The sequence below is a fragment of the Lucilia sericata genome, unplaced genomic scaffold (genome assembly GCF_015586225.1).
Source record: "Lucilia sericata isolate MDLA Ls3-8-SP2 unplaced genomic scaffold, ASM1558622v1 Contig000402F_arrow, whole genome shotgun sequence".
NCBI lineage: Eukaryota > Metazoa > Arthropoda > Insecta > Diptera > Calliphoridae > Lucilia > Lucilia sericata.
Genome location: NW_023994420.1, coordinates 162,852 through 189,695, shown reverse-complemented (window position 1 = coordinate 189,695; position 26,844 = coordinate 162,852). Strand labels below are relative to the sequence as shown.

The 26,844-nt window shown below is 32.3% G+C and overlaps 1 protein-coding gene across 2 annotated transcripts in view; it reads left to right on the top strand.

Annotated features, from left to right (window-relative positions):
- The window catches only part of LOC119604547 (myb-like protein I), a 178,182-nt gene that overhangs the window by 86,427 nt on the left and 64,911 nt on the right, over nucleotides 1-26,844 (top strand). Inside the window, exon 5 of one of the 2 annotated variants that reach the window (XM_037957222.1) lies at nucleotides 6,575-6,636. The exons of the other annotated variant lie outside the window; for it this stretch is intronic. Coding sequence (XP_037813150.1) covers nucleotides 6,575-6,621 — 47 coding nt within the window. The 3' untranslated portion in view covers nucleotides 6,622-6,636. Of the gene's footprint in view, nucleotides 1-6,574; nucleotides 6,637-26,844 lie in introns of those variants that run through there. 2 annotated transcript variants of the gene reach the window in all.

Genomic DNA, 26,844 nt, shown 5'->3' with positions numbered 1-26,844 from the left:
ATGTTTATTTTCTTGTTATTTTTGCATTTTACAACAATTGTTCCAGTTTTTTTCCATTTTATGATGATTTATTTTATATATGTTGTTATAGTTGTCATGATTTGATATTTCAAACTAATTGATTTTAATTTATTTTTATATTGAAGATGACATTTTACTGTTTTTATTTACGTTTTTGTTTTATTAACATTAAAAGGTAAAACGTAAAAATTTTATTAAGAAAAATTTTTTGTATAAATTTAAAGGGAAATACTTAATTTTTGATTTTTCTCTTAAGCATTCACTTTTATAATAATTTATTGCTTTATGAATAGTATAAATATTAGCAGCAAGTGTAGACCATTTTTAGGGTTTAGGAAATTTTCCAACTCTGCCCTTTTTAGCAATAATTGAAACAGATTTCATTTAAAAGTTTTATTAATATCAAACAAAAATTTTTAGAAAATTGTATCTTAAGGGAACTATTTAAAGTTAAATATAATAAAAATTTTTTACTTTAGTATGGAAATTTGCAAAAAGTGTATACTTTTAGGCATACAAATTTTTTTGCTCTCTAACTAAAACTCATTTCTTCCTTTTTTCCTGCCAATTTATATATTAATGTTTATTTAATAACTTTTTATATTTTAAAAACTCTAAAATTTTTCCACATAATGTCAAGAGCTTTTCACTTTTAGTCAAACCATCTAACAAAATTCAAAGCATAACTAAAAGGGGTCATGTTTGTAATTATAAATAATATAAAATATACTTGTTTTTTTCTAGAATTTTTTAGCAAACTCCCTGAAAACAACTTTGAGCAATTTAATTTACAATATTTAAGCTAAAAAAATAAATGTTGAAAGGATTTTACACACAAATATTTCAGTTACATGTTTATATAATTTAGTTGCTCTTAATTAGGTACAAATCCTTTAAATATTAGTCTAATTCTAATTCAAGGGTTTAATGCTTTAATTACTTTTATTCAAACAGTTATTTGGGTACTTTACCTTAATAAAAATGTAACAATTTTTTTTATAAAAATACCAACAAAAATGTAAACATTATAAGAAATGTTTTCAAAGTATAAAAAAAATAAAAATTTTAAAGCCTATAGCATAATTAAAGGGGTAAAAAATCTCAAAAAGAATTGCTTAGAAATATAGTTCAAAAATGGTTCAATGCATTTTGTACAATGCATTTTGTGCCAAATGCATTGTTCTTCGGAGGGGGGAAAGACATTCAAATTTCACAATATAAATGGGAATTATCGCAAAAGAATACACAATATTGGCGTATGATCCCCTAAAATTATATAAGACGTCACAACTTAAATTTTAATATTTTTGAAAATTAGTTCCACAACTAACTCTAGAATTAAACATGTATTCTATAGATCTGTTGATCTAGTTGTGGAACTGATACAATATTTCCTGTAGACTAAAGACTAGACTATAGACTAGACTATAGACTAGACTATAGACTAGACTATAGACTAGACTATAGACTAGACTATAGACTAGACTATAGACTAGTCTATAGACTAGACTATATATTAGACTATAGACTATACTATAGTATAGACTATAGACTAACCTATGGATTAGATTATAGACTACATTATAGACTAGACTATAGACTAGAATATAGACTAGACTATACTATAGATAAGACTATAGACCAGACTCTAGACTAGACTATAGACTAGACTATAGACTGGACTATAGACTAGACCATAGACTAGCCTATAGACTAGACTATAGACTAGATTATGGACTAGACTATAGACTAGACTATAGACTAGACTATAGACTAGACTATAGACTGGACTATAGACTAGACCATACACTAGCCTATAGTCTAGACTATAGACTAGACTATAGACTAGACTATAGAATAGACTATAGACTGTATAGACTAGACTATAGACTAGACTATAGACTAACTATAGACTAGACTATAGACTAGACTATAGACTAGACTATAGACTACTATAGACTAGACTATAGACTATAGACTAGACTATAGACTAGACTATAGACTACTAGACTATAGACTAGACTAGACCTAGACTACGGACTATAGACTAGACTATAGGACTAGACTATAGCCTAGACTATAGACTAGACTATAGACTAGACTATAGACTAGACTATAGACTAGACTATAGACTAGACTATAGACAGACCTATACTAGGACTAGACTATAGACTAGACCTATAGACTAGACTATAGACTAGACTATAGACTAGACTATAGACTAGACTATAGACTAGACTATAGACTAGACTATAGACTAGACTATAGACTAGACTATTAGACTAGACTATAGACTAGACTATAGACTAGACTATAGACTAGACTATAGACTAGACTATAGACTAGACTATAGACTAGACTATAGACTAGACTATAGACTAGACTATAGCAGACTATAGACTAGACTAGACTAACTAGACTAGACTATAGACTAGACTATAGACTAGACTATAGACTAGACTATAGACTAGACTATAGACCTAGACTATAGACTAGACTATAGACTAGACTATAGACTAGACTATAGACTAGACTATAGACTAGACTATAGACTAGACTATAGACTAGACTATAGACTAGACTATGAGACTAGACTATAGACTAGATAGAGACTAGACTATAGACTAGACTATAGGACTAGACTATAGACTAGACTATAGACTAGACTATAGACTAGACTATAGACTAGACTATAGACTAGACTATAGACTAGACTATAGACTAGACTATAGACTAGACTATAGACTAGACTATAGACTAGACTATAGACTAGACTATAGACTAGACTATAGACTAGACTATAGACTAGACTATAGACTAGACTATAGACTAGACTATAGACTAGACTATAGACTAGACTATAGACTAGACTATAGACTAGACTATAGACTAGACTATAGACTAGACTATAGACTAGACTATAGACTAGACTATAGACCTAGACTATAGACTAGACTATAGACTAGACTATAGACTAGACTAAGACTAGACTATAGACTAGACTATAGACTAGACTATAGACTAGACTATAGACTAGACTATAGACAAGACTATAGACTAGACTATAGACTAGACTATAGACTAGACTATAGACTAGACTATAGACTAGACTATAGACTAGACTATGGACTAGACTATAGACTAGACTATAGACTAGACTATAGACTAGACTATAGACTAGACTATAGACTAGACTATAGACTAGACCATAGACTAGCCTATAGACTAGACTATAGACTAGACTATAGACTAGACTATAGACTGGACTATAGACTAGACTATAGACTAGACTATAGACTGGACTATAGACTAGCCTATAGACTAGACTATAGACTAGATTATAGACTAGACTATAGACTAGACTATAGACTAGATTATAGACTAGACTATAGACTAGACTATAGACTAGACTATAGACTAGACTATAGACTAGACTATAGACTAGACTATAGACTAGACTATAGACTAGACTATAGACTAGACTATAGACTAGACTATAGACTAGACTATAGACTAGACTATAGACTAGACTATAGACTAGACTAGACTATAGACTAGACTATAGACTAGACTATAGACTAGACTACAGACTAGACTATAGACTAGACTATAGACTAGACTATAGACTAGACTATAGACTAGACTATAGACTAGACTATAGACTAGACTATAGACTAGACTATAGACTAGACTATAGACTAGACTATAGACTAGACTACAGACTAGACTATAGACTAGACTACAGACTAGACTATAGACTAGACTATAGACTAGACTATAGTCTAGCCTATGAACTCTTTCTCATATAATAATAATTTTTTCTTAGAACTAGAGCAAAGATTGTGAACGCTTTAAACAAAATATTTTAGTATATAAAATATGACGTGATTTAATAAAAAAACAAATAACACCAAATAACTGTAGCAGCAAAATAAGTAATTGAAAACTAAAACAAATCAAAAATAACTTAGAGATAAGAAAATAAAATCAGCAGCCATTTTACTACATCCCGCACAAATTTATCGCTTTCTTCATTAAACCAATAGAAAATTTAGAAAAAAACGTAAATAAAAAGGTATAAAATGTGATAAGAAAAAAAAAGAAAATAGTTTAAAATAATTAAAAAAATGGAATTATTAACTAAAATTAAATAATAATTAAAACAACAAAACCCAAAGAAAAAAACCAACATGATTTCCAATAAAGCAATAATATTGTTATTGATTTAAAAAAAGCCTTCAAACTTAGCAACACATTTAAATAACCAAATGCAATCAAAAAAGTTTTACTTTTTTTATTTTCACTAAAAATTCAAAGTGTTTTAGCAGAAAAAACGAAAAGGTGCTAATGAAATGTATTTGTTTAAATTAAAATAAATAAATAAATATGAAAATGAAATGATTTATAATAAATGAAAATGAAAACACAATATAAAATAAATATAATAAACAACACAATAATAATGACAACATTATTAATATAAATAATTTATTAAATCAACAAGAAAATAAATGGAAACCTTTCAAATGTTTTGCAACAACAACTCCTCCATTAACAACATCACCAATGAGTGCTACACAAGCTTTTTCAACAACAACAACAACAACTACATCTTTATTAGTTTTGTTTGACATTGATTTTCCTAACAACAACAACAACAACAAAATTGAAAATAAAATTTTCCAGCCTGATTTTCAGTTTATAAAAACAAGAGTCCTGTAACAGAAAGTGTGCATTTATAAGACATCTTTAGTTAAAGTTTTATATGTTTCTTTTTCTTTTTGTTTTCTATTTTCTTAAACAAACTTATGTATGCAAAAAAAAACATATGTAAAAGTGTGTGTATGTGTTTAAAGAAAAAAATGTTATTCTTATAAAGAAAAAAGTAACAAACAAATCTAACAACAAACATGCTTTTGAATTTATGACTGCCTGTTGCCCTTTACTTCCAAACATACTTACATCACACATACATTAAAATACTCACTCTTTTTTACACTTTTACTCAAACTCCTACATTGACTCTATAACTAACACTACCAACACAAAAAAAAAAAAAAAAGAAAAAACAATACAGTCTCAGTAAATAGACTTTAAATGAAAATTCAACCAAACCCTTACGATAACAACAACACCAACTAGAAAAAAGTAATTTACAGTAACAAAACCCCCCACCACAACGTTACAACAACGCTCTCCCCTTCCCCTCCCACTATCTCATTGGCATCAAGGTTGAGCTTTAAAAAAACTTTACGCTGATGATGGGATACATCATGGGTTGTGCTTGTTTTAAAGGTACGTGTTTACTCTATAAAAACAACAAAAAAAATTGTCATAAAAATAAAAACAAAAACCTCAAAAGAGTAAAAAAAAAACTGTAAATTTGTTCGTGTAATTTGTTATATTGTTAGTCAAAATTTAAAGCCTATTTTTAGGTTTATATAAACAGGGTAAAGAGATTTTGTCGCCCTTTTTTTAGTTAAAAATCTTAATGTTGACTTTGAAAATTGTGTATGTTTTTTAAAGCAAATTTAAAATATAATAATACTAGAACTGAACTAGAACTGAACTAGAACTGAACTAGAACTGAACTAGAACTGAACTAGAACTGAACTAGAACTGAACTAGAACTGAACTAGAACTGAACTAGAACTGAACTAGAACTGAACTAGAACTGAACTAGAACTGAACTAGAACTGAACTAGAACTGAACTAGAACTGAACTAGAACTGAACTAGAACTGAACTAGAACTGAACTAGAACTGAACTAGAACTGAACTAGAACTGAACTAGAACTGAACTAGAACTGAACTAGAACTGAACTAGAACTGAACTAGAACTGAACTAGAACTGAACTAGAACTGCAACTAGAACTGAACTAGAACTGAACTAGAACTGAACTAGAACTGAACTAGAACTGAACTAGAACTGAACTAGAACTGAACTAGAACTGAACTAGAACTGAACTAGAACTGAACTAGAACTGAACTAGAACTGAACTAGAACTGAACTAGAACTGAACTAGAACTGAACTAGAACTGAACTAGAACTAGAACTGAACTAGAACTGAACTAGAACTGAACTAGAACTGAACTAGAACTGAACTAGAACAGAACTAGAACAAAACTAGAACTGAACTAGAACTGAACTAGAACTGAACTAGAACTGAACTAGAACTGAACTTGAACTGAACTTGAACTGAACTTGAACTGAACTTGAACTGAACTAGAACTGAAATAGAACTAAACTAGAACTGATCCTGAATTAAAAAAGATTTCGAATTCTCCACAAAAATTTTAATAATTTTCCCTTCTTTGAGTACAGTTTCTTGTAAAATGGTCTGGAAAAATCTAGTTTGTGGCTTCTAAAATTTTTAGATAAAAACAACAACAAAATCGAATGTTTATGTTTCATAACATTATATTATTATATTCGTTATATAATGCTATTCGAACAATTAATCATTTAACTTATTATTTAATATCTTTCTAAGACATAAAAGTGACTATTTCTATTTCTTTAATATAAATTTTCTATTTTTTTCTATTTTTAGGTAAGTTTTCGTTATTGTCAATGAAATTGTCTTTTAAACCCGAATAAATTTATTGTAAGTATTTATTGAAATTCTGTTTTCTAATTTTATATGATATTTTCATTAAAATATCGGATTTATAGTGAATTTAAGAAAATCTTTTATTTTAAATTTCTTTCATAAAGCTCATGTAGAAATGTATTTCAAATGTGCATACTTTTAGGAAAATTATTTTCTGCATATTCTTAGGAGCAAAAATTAATCATATTATGTGTTGTTAATTCTTGTCATTAAGTTAATATACAAAAACAAGCAACTTATCTTAAACTTAATATTCTATATTTAAATCTTTTAGCATAATGCTAAATCCCTTATTTATCATTTTGCCTACTTTAAGGATTTTCTTATTTAATATTAAAATTTTATAAACTTAAAGTTCATTTTTACTGCAAAAATAATACCCTTATATTCAATTTTCTTCTCCTTAGATAATGTGGTTTTATATTATATACATATTCCTTGTAGTTGTGTGTTTCTGCTAGAATTTTTAAATATTTTCCAAGTAAATATTGACTCATTTCTAACGCCAGCTAGAGAGTGAAGTCTATTATTAAGGCTTTTGAATGCGTTCACTTAACAACAACTTAATCCCTGAACTTTATTCTTAACTGTAATCAAATTGTAACTTAAAAACAAAAACAAAAAATAATAGAAAAATAGAAAAGAAATTCAGGCTGCAATCTAAATATGAGTAGCAAGCCATAGATAGTGGTAGATAGTGGCTGCTGTGCAGTGTTAGTGGTTTCTTGTTTTACATTTAGATTTTTCTCTTTTATAGTATTTTTTGTATTTATTTATATTTTTGTTGCTGTGTGTTGTTGTTTTGTTCTTTATTCTTTTTGTTGTCTGTGGCTTGTTAACAGAAATTTATTTAAATCTCTTTACAAGTTGGGTTTTTTTTATATATATTAAGATATATTTTTAAATTTTTACTTTTTCTGTCGTTTTTTATTATCTCACTCTTAGCAATATTTCGTGTTATAAATATATAGCATAGTCTCAGGCTGTAGAGGTAAAATGTGAGTTGTTTTGTGTGTTGTTTGGTAGGTGTGTTCACTTTTTTTTATACATTATTTTTTTATAGATATTAATTTTTATTTATTTGCCAAAAAGATTATCTCCACAAAAAAATTTAAACCTAAATTTAAAAATTGTTCAAGAAATTTTTGCAGAAAATTAGAAATTTTACTGAAATTTTTTTTAAAAAACTAAATTTTGTTGAAGTCCGAAATTTTATTTAAATTTACAAGATTCCAAATTTTTACAAAAAAAAAAAAAAAAAAAAAATAGAATTTTTCGTAAAATAAAGTAATTTTAGTGCAAATTACAGTCTAATGAAAGTTCAAAATTTTAATAAAACTATACAGTTTTTTTTTTTAATTCAGACTTAAAAATAGACTACAGTCAAGGCTATAGACTTATCTATAGTCGGGGCTAAAGGCTAATCTCTAATCAAGGCTATAGTCAAGGCTATAGATTAGTCTATAGTCAAGACTATAGATTGATCTATAGTCAAGATTGATCTATGGTATGACCTATAGTCAAGTCTATATACTGATCTATAGTCAAGGCTATAGACTGATCTATAGTCAAGACTATAGACTGATCTATAGTCAAGACTAAAGACTAATCTGTACTCAAGATAATAGACTGATTTATAGTCAAGACTATAGAGTGATCTATAGTCAAGCCTATGGAGTGATCTATAGTCAAGGCTATGGACTAATCTATATTCAAGACTATAGACTGATATAATCAAGACTATAGACTGATCTACAGTAAAGACTATAATTCAAGACTATAGACTGATCTGTAGTTAGGACTATAGACTGATCTATAGTCAAGACTATAGACTGATCTATAGTCAAGACTATGGACTAATCTATAGTCAAGACTATGGACTAATATAAAACTATAGTTAAAACTATAGTCTGATCTATAGTCAAGACTATTGACTGATCTATAGTTTATACTATAGACTTATCTATATTCAAGACTATAGACTTATCTATACTCAATACTATAAAGTGATCTATAGTCAAGTCTATAGACTGATGTATGGTCAAGTCTATGGACTGATCTATACTTAAGACTATAAACTGATCAATTGGTGGGACTATAGACTGATCTATAGTTGGGACTATAGATTGATCTATAGTTGGGACTATAGACTTAAGGCTATAGACTTATCTATAGTTGGGGCTAAAAGCTGATCTCTAATCAAGGCGATAGTCAAGGCTATAGATTAGTCTATAGTCAAAACTATAGATTGATCTATAGTATGACCTATAGTCAAGTCTATATACTGATCTATAGTCAAGGCTATAGACTGATTTATAGTCAAGACTATAGACTGATCTATAGTCAAGACTAAAGACTAATCTGTACTCAAGATAATAGACTGATTTATAGTCAAGACTATAGAGTGATCTATAGTCAAGCCTATGGAGTGATCTATAGTCAAGGCTATGGACTAATCTATATTCAAGACTATAGACTGATCTATAATCAAGATTATAGACTGATCTACAGTAAAGATTAGAATTAAAAACTATAGACTGATCTGTAGTTAGGACTATAGACTGAACCATAGTCAAGACTATAGACTGATCTATAGTCAAGACTATGGACTAATCTATAGTCAAGACAATGGAATAATCTAAAACTATAGTTAAAACTATAGTCTGATCTATAGTCAAGACTATTGACTGATCTATAGTTAATACTATAGACTAATCTATATTCAAGACTATAGACTTATCTATGCTCAATACTATAGAGTGATCTATAATCAAGTCTATAGACTGATATATATTCAAGTCTATGGACTATAGACTGATCTATAGTTGGGACTATAGATTGATCTATAGTTGGGACTATAGAAGATTGATCTAAAGTGAAGACCATACACTGCTCTGTAGTCAAGACCATAGACTGATATACAGTCAAGTCTATAAACCAATCTATAGTCAAGACTATAGACTGATCTATATTCAAGACTATAGTCTGATCTATAGTCGAGGCTATAGACTGATCTATAGTCAAGACTATGGAAGAAAGCGTTATGTAACTGGAAAAATGTATTAAAATTCTTTAGACACTAGTTATCAATAATTTTAAAGCCACCTTGCTTCAAGTCCACTTATTTTGTTTAAAGAATTAATTACATATTTTAATTTTATAACATTTTATTGCAAAAAATTCTTTATATAACTATTAAGTATTTACTAGCTAAAGTTTTCCTTGTTCTTTTTTTTCATCCTGTACACGAGAAAAGAAATCTTTTGAATTTCCGTCCATGCTGTTGCAACAATTCAATGTATTCTTTTCCTCACACACACACACCTCCACCACCCCAAAAAGCGACCAAAAACTGAATACCATTTTTCTTTAGATTTAACTACTGTTTGCTCTCTTTGGACCAGCAAAATATGAGTTTTAATTAAGCAGAACAAAATAAAATTAACAGAAAAAGTTTGTATGTAAAAAAAAAAAATTAATTAACAAAAGTACAGCTAATCAAAAATATATAAAAATTCAGCATAACGATCTACTTAAAACTTAAAGGCAAATTATAGCAACTTATCTTAGAAATAATACTTTTATGAAATTTTTCACTCAGTATTTGTTTTTACATAACTTACAGTAATTAAAACTACACCGAGCTTCGAAAATATAAATGCTCCTATTATTATATTGTTGAATGTATTTCCTCTATTATTAAATTTTTCCAAGACCAAAGTGTTCCATTCTGTGGTAAATTATGTCTGTGTTGTGTAATTTCTTATAAACAAAAACTAAAAAAAAACAAGCATGCAAAAATATTTTCATAAAAAACAAGACATGCATAGAAAACATTTTAACTATACGCCTACACCTCTACTACATACAAGCATAAATACATGTGTGCATGTCCAAATTTTGTTAAAATTTCCCTATTTCTAAGCAGACAAAGAAAATAAACGACTAAAAAGTCGTTTTAAATCAGCTTAGAACTGGCTGGTATTTTGAAGGATTTTCATGTTGATGAAAACGTATTAGACTGAATTTTATTTAAAGTCAGCTTTAAAAATCCTTCTGACAATCATAGCATCATAGGACTCTATTTGAACATCATATAAACATTTCAAAATTTTGCTTTTTATTATGAATATTTTAAAAATAAGCCTTTTAAGTTTACCCTCATAGAAAAGATTTATGTATGACGTGTTTTGTCATGCATATTATATAAGGGGTGTACATCCAAAAAATTACAGAATTATATTATAGACTAGTCCATAATCTAGTCTTTAGTCATTTGACTAGACTATATATCAGTCTATAATATTGACATGACTGATATATGTATATCAGTCTATAGTCTTGACCATAGCTCAGCCTATAGTCCTGACTATTGATGAGTCCATAGTATTGACTATAGATCAGCCTATAGTCTTAACTATAGATCAGTCATAGTCTTGACTATAGATCAGTCATAGTCTTGATTATAGATCAGGCTATAGAACTGACTATAGATTGGTCTATAGTGTTGACTATAGATCAGTCTATAGTGTTGAATATACATAGATCAGGCTATAGTCTTGAATATACATAGATCAGTCTATAGTCTTGACTACAGATCAGTCATATAGTCTTGACTATAGATCAGTCTATTGACCAGTGTATAGTCTTGACTATAAATCAGTCTATAGTTTTGATTATAGACCAGTCTATAGTCTTGACTATAGATTAGTCTATAGCCTTGACAATAGATCAGTCTATAGCCTTGACAATAGATCAGTCTATAGCCTTGACTATAGATCAGTCTATGGTCCTGACCATGGATCGGTATATAGTCTTGACTATAGATCGGTCTAGTCTATAGTCTAGTCAATAATCTATAGTCTATTCTATAGTCTATTCTATAGTCTAGTCTATAGTCTAGTCTATATTCTATTCTATAGTCTATTCTATAGTCTAGTCTATAGTCTAGTATATACTCTAGTCTATAGTCTAGTCTATAGTCTAGTCTATAGTCTAGTCTATAGTCTAGTCTATAGTCTAGTCTATAGTCTAGTCTATAGTCTAGTCCAGCGGTTCCCACCGTTTTTTACTTCTCGGACCCCTTGAGAAATTTATTTAATTTCACGGACCCCCATACATATTTTGATATCTTATTGTTATAAATAATTGTTCATCCGAAAATTGTCTTAGTCCTGGTCCATAAACCCTATAAAATATTCCCGTACATTGAGAATATTTAGTATTTCGGAGATGTTTTCAATTGCATGGTTTTAAATATAAAATGACTTCTAACATGATGTTTAATTTTATGATCGTGAGAGCTTTCATGTTCATTTCTCGCCAAGGAAGCGAAAAGGTTTCTTTATCAAGTATTGTCGACATGTGCTCAAAGAGTCATGTTTCTAAATTTTTTTGCGATTGCATAGGAGTGAGCTGAGTATGTAAGTTAAGTTTTCGGGAAAATATGTGAAAGTTAGACTTCTTCGATGTTGTTGCGTAATGCGTTACCCACATAAAATATGACCTGAACTCTTTGCGAATGTACTGTGAATTTGGATCTTAAATTCGAATTTTAAAATACCTACGAATTATTTTACTGCGTGGTTTTGACTATTTACGCAAAACGCTATGAATTTTCTGATGTTGATTTAATAATATTGGACAACAAAATGAAGTTAAAATCTGTGTATCACGTCGGAATTGGAATATTTACATATATTTAAAATTAACTAGATTAACACTTTTGCTTACAATTTAAAAAAATATTATGAAATGTGACCTAACTTCATATTCCGGGATACCAGTATCAGTATTTAATTCTAAGGCAAATCATTATCCGTCTGATATAAAAACATTTATTTCGATACATATACATTTATAAAAATTACAAATCACGTAATACTTTACTTTATAAAAGTGAAACAATAAATTTGTAGGGCCTAGCTTCATCCTGATAAACGACCGAAAAAAAAGTCACCAACAAATCTGGGATTATTGAATAAAAATTGTGTATTTTAGTATTTATGAAAAATTTGGAGATATTTTTAATATTTTCTAACAAATAGGGAATATTTTTTATTCATGATTTTTTTCGTTCGTCTTCGCGGACCCCCTAGGATTTTGCTACGGACCACTAGGGGTCCGCGGACCCCCTTTTGGGAACCGTTGGTCTAGTCTATAGTTTAGTCTATAGTCTAGTCTATAGTCTAGTCTATAGTCTAGTCCATAGTCTAGTCTATAGTCTAGTCTATAGTCTAGTCTATAGTCTAGTCTATAGTCTAGTCTATAGTCTAGTCTATAGTCTAGTCTATAGTCTAGTCTATAGTCTAGTCTATAGTCTAGTCTATAGTCTAGTCTATAGTCTAGTCTATAGTCTAGTCTATAGTCTAGTCTATAGTCTAGTCTATAGTCTAGTCTATAGTCTAGTCTATAGTCTAGTCTATAGTCTAGTCTATAGTCTAGTCTATAGTCTAGTCTATAGTCTAGTCTATAGTCTAGTCTATAGTCTAGTCTATAGTCTAGTCTATAGTCTAGTCTATAGTCTAGTCTATAGTCTAGTCTATAGTTTAGTCTATAGTCTAGTCTATAGTCTAGTCTATAGTCTAGTCTATAGTCTAGTCTATAGTATAGTCTATAGTATAGTCTATAGTCTTGTCTATAATCTTGTCTACAGTATTGTCTATAGTGAAGTCTATAGTTTAGTCTATAGGCTAGTTTATAGTCTAGTATGTAGTCTAGTTTACAGTCTTGTGTGTAGTCGAGTCTAGTCTATGACCAAGTCTGTAGTCTAGTCTGTAGTATATTCTATAGTCTAGTCTATAATCTGGTCTATTGTCTAATCTTTAATCTAATCTATAATCTAATCTACGATCTAATCTATAGTCTTTAGTCTAATTTATAGTCTGCTGTGTGCTGTTATCCTTGGATTTTTTTTTGGGATTGTGTCTGCTTTTCTAGGTGTCCTGCTACTCTGAATACATAATCATCCAGTTACTGTGTCTGTATGTTTTTAAAAATTTAATGCATGCCTTTACATTGTTCTGCGAAAAACAAACCGCAACACAACAAAAACATTTTTCATGTAATTGTTGTTGTCATTTTTGTATAAATTTTTTTTCCTTCACATGTTTTTTTCCATATTTTTTTTAAATTTTCCAAAAGTAGTTGTCATCAACAACAACAATGATAGCAACTGTATACGGCATAGATTTTTTGATGTTATTGTTTTTATTACTGTTATTTGTTGTTGTTATCTAATGCAACGTCATTAATTTTGTTGAAATAACTACTACATTGCAAAAACATTTACACACTAACATAAACACAGGTATCATTATGCTTTTTAAATAGAGTTTTATAAAACCGTTAAAGTACTTTTATTTTACTCTTACTGTGTTTCTTAATTTCTCTTTTTCTATATGTTCTTATACAAGGACCTAAGGACAATTTAGTTTTAAAGACTTAAAGGAATGTCTGTATACTACGAGACAGTTGCATGTGCGTTTTTAAGAGTATTTGTAAGAGGGATAATATTTTACGGTATTTTTTATATTTTCTGTATTTAAATTTAAAGATTTTTCTTATTATAAACGTCATTTATTGCTGATTACTTTTTATTTAGTCATTCTTTTATGCACATGCTCATATTTTTAGAAAAAGCTCTTAATTGATACTGTTGTTTTAGTCTCTTTTATTTTCCATATCTATGCTCTTTACTAAATACTTTGCTATAATTTCTTGCTTGTCTTAAACGAGAGCATGCTAAATGCTTTAACCGGAAAATGTTTTTGTTTTTCTTTTGATTTCTTTCGTATTTTTTGTTTTTAATCATGTTTTTCTATTTTAATTTGTTTGTGATTTATTATTTCTTTTCATCTATTTATTCATGTTTTTCTATCTCTCTATGTAAGATGTTTTTATATGCTCTTCTCTGTTTGTGATTGTTTTTGTTTTGTTGTATTTCTTAGTTTTAATTTTTTGCTGGTCTTGTTTATTTTGTTTTTGTTGTTGACTTTTTTTTATCCTTTGATATAGTGTCTATGTGTGTGGATTAATTTCTATTATATTTCCTTCCTTATTGACTTGTTTAGTTTTTTTCAGTATTTCCTTTGTGTTTATCCTGTTTCTTGCGCTTTATACTTTATATTTTAACGGAACGTTTATGAATACAGTGAAGACAAATTAAGTAGAATATGTTATTAAATAGTTCATTAGATTTTTTTTGGTAGGAAGGACTAGACTATAGAGTAGACTATAGACTAGACTATAGACTACACTATAGACCAGACTATAGACTAGACTATAGACTACACTATAGACTAGACTATAGACTAGACTATAGACTAGACTATAGACTAGACTATAGACTAGACTATAGACTAGACTAGACTATAGACTAGACTATAGACTAGACTATAGACTAGACTATAGACTAGACTATAGACTAGACTATAGACTAGACTATAGACTAGACTATAGACTGGACTATAGACTAGACTATAGACTAGACTATAGACTAGACTATAGACTAGACTATAGACTAGACTATAGACTAGACTATAGACTAGACTATAGACTAGACTATAGGCTAGACTATAGACTAGACTATAGACTAGACTATAGACTAGACTATAGACTAGACTATAGACTAGACTATAGACTAGACTATAGACTAGACTATAGACTAGACTATAGACTAGACTATAGACTAGACTATAGACTAGACTATAGACTAGACTATAGACTAGACTATAGACTAGACTATAGACTAGACTATAGACTAGAGTATAGACTAGACTATAGACTAGACTATAGACTAGACTATAGACTAGACTATAGACTAGACTATAGACTAGACTATAGACTAGACTATAGACTAGACTATAGACTAGACTATAGACTAGACTATAGACTAGACTATAGACTAGACTATAGACTAGACTATAGACTAGACTATAGACTAGACTATAGACTAGACTATAGACTAGACTATAGACTAGACTATAGACTAGACTATAGACTAGACTATAGACTAGACTATAGACTAGACTATAGACTAGACTATAGACTAGACTATAGACTAGACTATAGACTAGACTATAGACTAGACTATAGACTAGACTATAGACTAGACTATAGACTAGACTATAGACTAGACTATAGACTAGACTATAGACTAGACTATAGACTAGACTATAGACTAGACTATAGACTAGACTATAGACTAGACTATAGACTAGACTATAGACTAGACTATAGACTAGACTATAGACTAGACTATAGACTAGACTATAGACTAGACTATAGACTAGACTATAGACTAGACTATAGACTAGACTATAGACTAGACTATAGACTAGACTATAGACTAGACTATAGACTAGACTATAGACTAGACTATAGACTAGACTATAGACTAGACTATAGACGACTATAGACTAGACTATAGACTAGACTATAGACTAGACTATAGACTAGACTATAGACTAGACTATAGACTAGACTATAGACTAGACTATAGACTAGACTATAGACTAGACTATAGACTAGACTATAGACTAGACTATAGACTAGACTAGACTATAGACTAGACTATAGACTAGACTATAGACTAGACTATAGACTAGACTATAGACTAGACTATAGACTAGACTATAGACTAGACTAGACTATAGACTAGACTATAGACTAGACTATAGACTAGACTATAGACTAGACTATAGACTAGACTATAGACTAGACTATAGGCTAGACTATAGACTAGACTATAGACTAGACTATAGACTAGACTATAGACTAGACTATAGACTAGACTATAGACTAGACTATAGACTAGACTATAGACTAGACTATAGACTAGACTATAGACTAGACTATAGACTAGACTATAGACTAGACTATAGACTAGACTATAGACTAGACTATAGACTAGACTATAGACTAGACTATAGACTAGAGTATAGACTAGACTATAGAACTAGACTATAGACTAGACTATAGACTAGACTATAGAACTAGACTATAGACTAGCTAGACTATAGACTAGACTATAGATAGACTATAGACTAGACTATAGACTAGACTATAGACTAGACTATAGACTAGACTATAGGCTAGACTATAGACTAGACTATAGACTAGACTATAGACTAGACTATAGACTAGACTATAGACTAGACTATAGACTAGACTATAGACTAGACTATAGACTAGACTATAGACTAGACTATAGACTAGACTATAGACTAGACTATAGACTAGACTATAGACTAGACTATAGACTAGACTATAGACTCGACTATAGACTAGCTAGACTAGTAGGACTAGACTATAGACTAGAGTATAGACTAGACTATAGACTAGACTATAGACTAGACTATAGACTAGACTATAGACTAGACTATAGACTGACTATAGACTAGACTATAGACTAGACTATAGACTAGACTATAGACTAGACTATAGACTAGACTATAGACTAGACTATAGACTAGACTATAGACTAGACTATAGACTAGACTATAGACTAGACTATAGACTAGACTATAGACTAGACTATAGACTAGACTATAGACTAGACTATAGACTAGACTATAGACTAGACTATAGACTAGACTATAGACTAGACTATAGACTAGACTATAGACTAGACTATAGACTAGACTATAGACTAGACTATAGACTAGACTATAGACTAGACTATAGACTAGACTATAGACTAGACTATAGACTAGACTATAGACTAGACTATAGACTAGACTATAGACTAGACTATAGACTAGACTATAGACTAGACTATAGACTAGACTATGGGCTAGACTATAGACTAGACTATAGACTAGACTATAGACTAGACTATAGACTAGACTATAGACTAGACTATAGACTAGACTATAGACTAGACTATAGACTAGACTATAGACTAGACTATAGACTAGACTATAGACTAGACTATAGACTAGACTATAGACTAGACTATAGACTAGACTATAGACTAGACTATAGACTAGACTATAGACTAGACTATAGACTAGACTATAGACTACTACTAGAGACTAGACTATAGACTAGACTATAGACTAGACTATAGACTAGACTATAGGCTACTAGACTATAGACTAGACTATAGACTAGACTAGACTAGACTAGACTATAGACTAGACTATAGACTAGACTATAGATACCGCAAGGGTATTCTCAGGAGAGGATAACGGGTGTAACGTCCCCGCGGACCCTAGTTGTGGCAGGTATGGAGAGCGTGCCAAAATGGTTACATGTGCTCTTGCGAAGTCCTGTGACAGGGTGAGAGGATGCCGCCCTTTAATTAGGCATCCAGCCATAAGGATGCCCTCAAGAGAGGAGTAAAAAAGGAGACTGACGACTCCGTGGTGTTCCTAGTCCTCCGAAATGGAGCTGCTTGGCGATAACGACCCCGCCGAAAGGCATTAAGATCAAGCCCAGTACGGTCTTAATTATGGTATTTCTGGAACAATGGTTAGGAATCGATGAACTAATGGGCTGACAACTGTAGTATTCTGGAACCTGAGTACATAGAAGTGATATTCTATGGAAATGGCTTTTAGGTTAATGCTACAGTTGCCTCCGTCCCAATAAAACTTAGCAAGTCTCAAAGTACGTTCAAAAATTGTCACCATTTAGTTGGCGGTGCAGGTTCGGATGCTTTTTCCCGATTTGTACTGATCTGGCTCTGGCATAGAGCCCCATAAGGACTCTATGTCAACCCTTGCATGGCCTCCCTGCTTGCAAAGATAACCATGGGATCTTAAAGTAACTGCACAACAATTGGAGATAGCGGCTTTGAGTTGGGACCACAAAGAATGAGTAACAACAACAATAATAATAACAATAATAACAACGATAACTCTATCGACAACAATAGAGTAGATGCGGCGACACCGGCCGCTGAAGATAAAAAATCGAAAGAGGCAATTACGAAGTTGGGTACACTTATTTCATCTTTGATAAAGTTTGTCAAACCGAAAAATAATGTACATCTTTATATAAAAGAACAACTTCGTATTATGAAAGCCACCTACGATAGAGCGCTTGAGGAGCTTGACGCTGGACAAACTGAAACAGCGGAGAAAATGGAGCAGGCACCGCAAACCTCACCTAAACAAGAAAAGTTGACTTCGGAAGCCAGGAAAAGGAGCAGAGATCCAAGTGACGAATCTCCGAAAACAAAGCCAAAGAAAATGAAGAAAAGGACTTCAAAACTCGGAGAGAATACCGAAGTGACTGCACCCAAAGAAACTGTTGGTGATATTGCACCGCCGTCAAACTGGTTAAAGGTGACTCGGAAAAAGAACAGGCAACAAAATAAAAGTAGGCCGAACGCGATGGTAATCTCGGCAAAAGGTGAAAACACTTATGCAGATATTCTGCGAAAAATGAAAGCAGACCCCAATCTCCAAGACTTCGGGAAGAACGTGCGCCGGATTCGCCGCACACAAAAAGGTGAAATGCTGTTGGAAATCAACAATTACAATAATGGTGAAACTACAGATCTTAACGATCTTATTGGTAAATCTCTTGAAGGTCGGGCTGAATTAAGAACTAAAATCAGCGAAACGTTAATAGAGTGCAAGGATCTCGATGAGATTACAACAAAGGCGGATATTTGTGCTGCACTGATGGGTCAACTCAACGCACCAGCCTTAGAGGAGAGTGTTGTAAAGAATATCCGTAAAGCTTATGGTGGTACACAAACAGCTAAAATTAGCCTGCCTGATGCACTTGCCCAAAAAGCCTTGGAAATGGGTAAACTTAAAATTGGATGGTCGGTCTGTCGTGTACGAGAACCCATCGTACTCCAGCGGTGTTTTAGGTGTCTGGAGTTTGGACACATAGCTAGTAGGTGTAAAAACAGCTCTGACAGATCCAAACTCTGTCGTAAATGTGGCGAGGCAAATCACATTGCAAAAGACTGCACATCTGAACCAAGATGTATGTTTTGTGTAGCCAATAAAGACCACGAATTCGGACATATAGCCGGTAGTAGCAGATGTCCGGTGTTTAGGAAGGCGCTTACCTCACTTAAAAGATGAATATTGTACAGTTAAACCTGAACCACTGTGCAGCGGCTCAAGATCTTCTCAGCCAGACAATTATAGAAATGAACATAAGCATAGCGATAGTTTGCGAACAATATAAGGATTTATACAGCAGTATATGGGAGAAAGACAAAACAGGGAGAGCAGCACTATGGACTTGTGGCAATTATACATTCCAGGAGTCAATGAGAAATCCGGAGAATGGATTCGTAAGAGCAAAAATCGAAGGAATCTACTTTTATAGCTGTTATGTTTCGCCAAACGTGCCTTTGAATGAATATGAAGCATTTATTGATAAACTTGTGGAGGATGCCGCAAAGTACAATCCAAAGATCATTGGTGGAGACTTCAATGCATGGGCAGTTAATTGGGGTTGTAGTTCAACGAATACAAGAGGCCGAATACTCCTGGAAGCTTTTAGTCAACTTGACTTAGTGCTTGCTAATACAGGAAATTCACAAACATTCCGAAGAGGTGAAACTGGTTCAGTTATTGACTTAACTTTCGTAAGTCCTTGTCTTTCAAGACATCTTAAATGGATGGTGAGTGAACACTATACACATAGTGATCACCAAGCTATAATATTTTCCCTAAGTAACGATATTACCCCGCAGAAAAGCCCAAGGATATCAACCCATTTTCAGGGATGGGCACAAGATAAGCTTGATACCGAAATGTTTCTAGAAGAACTAAATTCTCTTCTGCCGCAGGATATAGCTCACATCGATGAAGCCATAGTTATGGATGCTCTAAAAAAAGCATGTGATGCCGCCATGCCAAGAAGAAGGCAGTCTGATAAGAGGAAGCCAAACTACTGGTGGAACCCTGAAATCGCTGATCTCAGACGACAGTGTTTAAAAGCAAGACGAATATTTCAAAGAAAAAGATCAAGACTTGAATCAAATATCGGGCGACATACATACCAGACAGCCAGACGAGACCTCCAAATTGCTATCAAAAAAAGTAAACAAGAGTGCTTTAGGCAGTTATGTAGAGAAGTTGACTCAAATACCTGGGGAAGCGCATATAGAATAGTAATGTCGCGACTAAAAGGAAAACGAACTTCTCAGGTGAAATGTCCCCAACTACTAGGGAAAATAGTAGAAGTACTTTTCCCAAAAGGACAACCGTGCCAGGAGACGCCTACACATACCGAAGTCGTTATAGAAGAAGTCTCGGAGGAAGAAGTATTAAACATATGTGCAAAAATTGGCGATAAAAAAGCTCCAGGCCTGGATGGAATACCAAACAGAGCATTAAAACTCGCTATGAAAGACAAACCACAGGTGTTCGCAAATATTCTTAACAATTGCCTCCAATTAGGGAAATTTCCTACTATTTGGAAAAAACAAAAGCTGGTCCTAATACCAAAACCAAACAAAACACTCGGAGAGCCATCATCTTATAGACCAATTTGTTTGTTGGATACTATGGGCAAAGTTCTGGAACGGGTTATATATAACAGACTACTTCCAGCAGTTGAAGGAGCAAGTGGACTCTCAGAAAGACAGTATGGCTTCCGAAAAGCTCGCTCAACAATAGATGCCATTAATACCGTAAAAACCCTGGCGGAAACAGCTATATATGGAAAGGGTATGCATAAAAAATACTGTGCGATCATTACCCTAGACATAAAGAATGCATTCAACAGTGCCGGATGGAATCACATTATGGAATCACTCAGAAATCTTGATGTTCCAGCTTACCTGACCAATATAATCGGTGACTACTTCAGAAACAGAACTCTCTGCTACGAAACTGATATTGGAGTACAACACTACAAAACTTCATCAGGAGTTCCACAAGGATCGGTTTTAGGCCCTCTCCTGTGGAATATAATGTATAACAAGGTGCTAGAGCTAAACATACCTGAAGAATCGAGTATCATTGGATTTGCTGACGATATCGCGATAGTAGTAAGGGCACGCTTCTTGGATGAAGTTGAAATGTATTCAAATGAAACAATACGGATCATAAAAACGTGGCTTAAGAAAACAGGTTTGGAACTTGCAGATCACAAAACTGAAGCAGTACTTATAAGCAACCGAAGGAAAAAGGAGACTATAGAAATTAAAGTGGGTGCAGCAAATATTAAATCAGTAACTGCTATAAAATACCTGGGTGTTATGATTGATGAAAGGCTTAACTTTAAGAATCATATGGAATATATATGTGAAAAAGCATCAGCCGTTAACAATGCGCTAAGCAGGATTATGCCAAATGTTGGAGGCCCGAAGCAAAGCCGAAGGATATTACTATCCAGAGTAACGATGTCTATCTTATTATATGGGGCACCTATATGGGTGAAGTCAATTAGGAGTATATCGAGGAAAAATGTAATGTCCCTATTTCGACAGAGCTGCCTTAGGGTATGTAGCGGTTATAGAACCATATCCCTAGAGGCAATATCCGTAATTGCCGGAATCGTCCCACTTGATATATCAGCCGATGAGATACACAGACTGCACGCGGCGAAAGAAGGAAATGTTGGGGAGAATATACGCTACAGGAAGACCTTAGAACGCAATGAAACAATGCAAAAATGGCAAAGTAGATGGGAAAACACCCAAAAAGGACGTTGGACTTACAGCCTCATTCCGCAAATTAAAAAATGGGTAGAACGCAAACATGGAGACGTAAACTACAACCTCACACAATTTCTGACAGGACATGGAGGTTATAGATGCTACCTGCATAAATTTGGACGTGATGATTCACCTCATTGTCCCACCTGCTCGGAGTTAGAAGATGCACCGCATGTAGTCTTTAGATGCCGCAGATTTGCAGAAAAAAGGCTGGCAGTAGAGCGTGCTATAGGCCATGATATTAAGCCCGAAAATATAACAGATGTAATGTTAACTTCAGAAGAGAAATGGCAATTAATCGCAAACTACATTAGTGAAATTCACATGTTGCTTCAAAGGGAGGAAAAGAATCGCAAAGAACAAAGAGTAAATAGAGAAAATCTGGAGATAGCTTAGTTGCTTTCCATCCCCGCGACGTAATACCTAAAGGCAGTTCCGCGGGGTTTGCTGTTGACGATGGGAAGGCGGTTTAGTGAGTACGTGGCGCAAAACATAGCTGAATCTCACATAATGGATTATAATTCATATCTATGAAGATTCCGCACCCCATTAAAAAAAAAAAAAAAAAAAAGACTAGACTATAGACTAGACTATAGACTAGACTATAGACTAGACTATAGACTAGACTATAGACTAGACTATAGACTAGACTATAGACTAGACTATAGACTAGACTATAGACTAGACTATAGACTAGACTATAGACTAGACTATAGACTAGACTATAGACTAGACTATAGACTAGACTATAGACTAGACTATAGACTAGACTATAGGCTAGACTATAGACTAGACTATAGGCTAGACTATAGACTAGACTATAGACTAGACTATAGACTAGACTATAGACTAGACTATAGACTAGACTATAGACTAGACTATAGATAGACTAGACTAGACTAGAACTATAGACTAGACTATAGACTAGACTATAGACTAGACTATAGACTAGACTATAGACTAGGACTATAGACTAGTGAAATTCACATGTTGCTTCAAAGGGAGGAAAAGAATCGCAAAGAACAAAGAGTAAATAGAGAAAATCTGGAGATAGCCTTAGTTGCTTTCCATCCCGCGACGTAATACCTAAAGGCAGTTCCGCGGGTTTGCTGTTGACGATGGGAAGGCGGTTTAGTGAGTACGTGGCGCAAAACATAGCTGAATCTCACATAATGGATTATAATTCATATCTATGAAGATTCCGCACCCCATTAAAAAAAAAAAAAAAAAAAAGACTAGACTATAGACTAGACTATAGACTAGACTATAGACTAGACTATAGACTAGACTATAGACTAGACTTAGACTAGACTATAGACTAGACTATAGACTAGACTAGACTAGACTATAGACTAGACTATAGACTAGACTATAGACTAGACTATCGACTAGACTATAGACTAGACTATAGACTAGACTATAGGACTAGACTATAGACTAGACTATAGACTAGACTATAGACTAGACTATAGACTAGACTATAGACTAGACTATAGACTAGGACTATAGGCTAGACTATAGACTAGACTATAGACTAGACTATAGACTAGACTATAGACTAGACTATAGACTAGACTATAGACTAGACTATAGACTAGGACTATAGACTAGACTATAGGACTAGACTATAGACTAGACTATAGGACTAGACTATAGACTAGACTATAGACTAGACTATAGACTAGACTATAGACTAGGACTATAGACTAGACTATAGACTAGACTATAGGACTAGACTATAGATAGACTATAGCTAGACTATAGACTAGACTATAGACTAGACTATAGACTAGACTATAGACTAGACTATAGACTAGACTATAGACTAGACTAGACTAGACTATAGACTAGACTATAGACTAGACTATAGACTAGACTATAGACTAGACTATAGACTAGACTATAGACTAGACTATAGACTAGACTATAGACTAGACTATAGACTAGACTATAGACTAGACTATAGACTAGACTATAGACTAGACTATAGACTAGACTATAGACTAGACTATAGACTAGACTATAGACTAGACTATAGACTAGACTATAGACTAGACTATAGACTAGACTATAGACTAGACTACTAGACTAGACTATAGACTAGACTATAGACTAGACTATAGACTAGACTATAGACTAGACTATAGACTAGACTATAGACTAGACTATAGACTAGACTATAGACTAGACTATAGACTAGACTATAGACTAGACTATAGACTAGACTATAGACTAGACTATAGACTAGACTATAGACTAGACTATAGACTAGACTATAGACTAGACTATAGACTAGACTATAGACTAGACTATAGACTAGACTATAGACTAGACTATAGACTAGACTATAGACTAGACTATAGACTAGACTATAGACTAGACTATAGACTAGACTATAGACTATAGACTAGACTATAGACTAGACTATAGACTAGACTATAGACTAGACTATAGACTAGACTATAGACTAGACTATAGACTAGACTAGACTAGACTATAGACTAGACTATAGACTAGACTATAGACTAGACTATAGACTAGACTATAGACTAGACTATAGACTAGACTATAGACTAGACTATAGACTAGACTATAGACTAGACTATAGACTAGACTATAGACTAGACTATAGACTAGACTATAGACTAGACTATAGACTAGACTATAGACTAGACTATAGACTAGACTATAGACTAGACTATAGACTAGACTATAGACTAGACTATAGACTAGACTATAGACTAGACTATAGACTAGACTATAGACTAGACTATAGACTAGACTATAGACTAGACTATAGACTAGACTATAGACTAGACTATAGACTAGACTATAGACTAGACTATAGACTAGACTATAGACTAGACTATAGACTAGACTATAGACTAGACTAGACTATAGACTAGACTATAGACTCGACTATAGACTAGACTATAGACTAGACTATAGACTAGACTATAGACTAGACTATAGACTAGACTATAGACTAGACTATAGATAGACTATAGACTAGACTATAGACTAGACTATAGACTAGACTTATAGACTAGACTATAGACTAGACTATAGACTAGACTATAGACTAGACTATAGACTAGGACTATAGACTAGACTATAGACTACACTATAGACTAGACATAGGACTACACTATAGACTACACTATAGGACTAGACTCTAGACTAGACTATAGACTAGACTATAGACTAGACTATAGACTAAACTATAGACTAGACTTTAGACTAGACTATAGACTAAATTATAGACTAGACTATAGACTAGACTATAGACTAGATTATAGACTAGACTATAGACTAGACTATAGACTAGACTATAGACTAGATAGACTAGACTATAGACTAGACTATAGACTAGACTATAGGCTAGACTATAGACCAGACTATAGACTATACTATAGACTAGACTATAGACTAGACTATAGACTAAACTATAGACTAGACTATTGATTAGACCATAGACTAGATCATTTACTATAGACTAGAGTATAGACTAGATCATTTACTATAGACTAGAGTATAGACTAGACCAGGGGTCGGCAAACCATGGCTCGCGAGCCAAATGCGGCTCTTTGGATGTGGAGCTGTGGCTCTTTAGTTTTATACACACATTTTATTTATTTTATAAAAAAATATTTTAAAATCTTTCCGAATCGATTAACGAGCAATGTATTAAAACTAACAAAACACTTCGCAAACGTTTCAACAATATACAAAACTTTTTAACTTTGCTTAATCGTTCTGTACATGAACAAAACAAAAACAAATACTTTTTGAGTGAGAAAGAAAGAAAACAAAACAATTAGCTTTTCGCTCATTTCCTTGCTTTTATTTGCCCCTACAATTGTACATTTGAGAATAAATCCTCATTGAGCCATTTGAAATTGGTATTGGATCTCTAGAAATGCAGTTGATCAATTTATAAAGTAAAGCTTTGTGTTGTGGAAAATTGTCAAAGTTTAAAAGCAAGTTGGAAGATTTAGGTAAAAAGCCAACTAACAAATGAAAATTTAGAGTCATTTTTGAAACTTTAAACAACAAGTTTGATCCAAGCTTTCTAAAGCCATACAAACCTATCACTCCCATTGAATTTGTTCCATGTACAAGTTAATATTGTAAGAAAATGTTTAATTCTTTAAAGTGTTAATTGAAAAGTTCCCTATAAACGAATGGGGTATCATATCAGTGATCCTACGAGGTGCCATTAGATAAGAGGTAAATCATGATCATACATTCCGAAATTTTCGTGTCTTTCGAATTAAAATTATTTATTAAAAAAAAAAGTTTGGAAATTTAAAATATAGTAATTAATTAATAATGTGGAGAATTTTGATACAGTTAAATACTAAAAACTTAGTCTATCTCAAAACTTTAAACTTTAATCTTTTTTTAAAGAATTTCATATTTTTTGCACGCTTTCTATAAAAAGGTGCAAAAAATTATAAATTTTTATAAATTGCACGTTTTAATGACAGTGATCTATGAAAGATTGATATATTTTTGACATAAAATTTTTGGCTATAAATAAGGGACCAGAAAGCGTATTATCCTTACA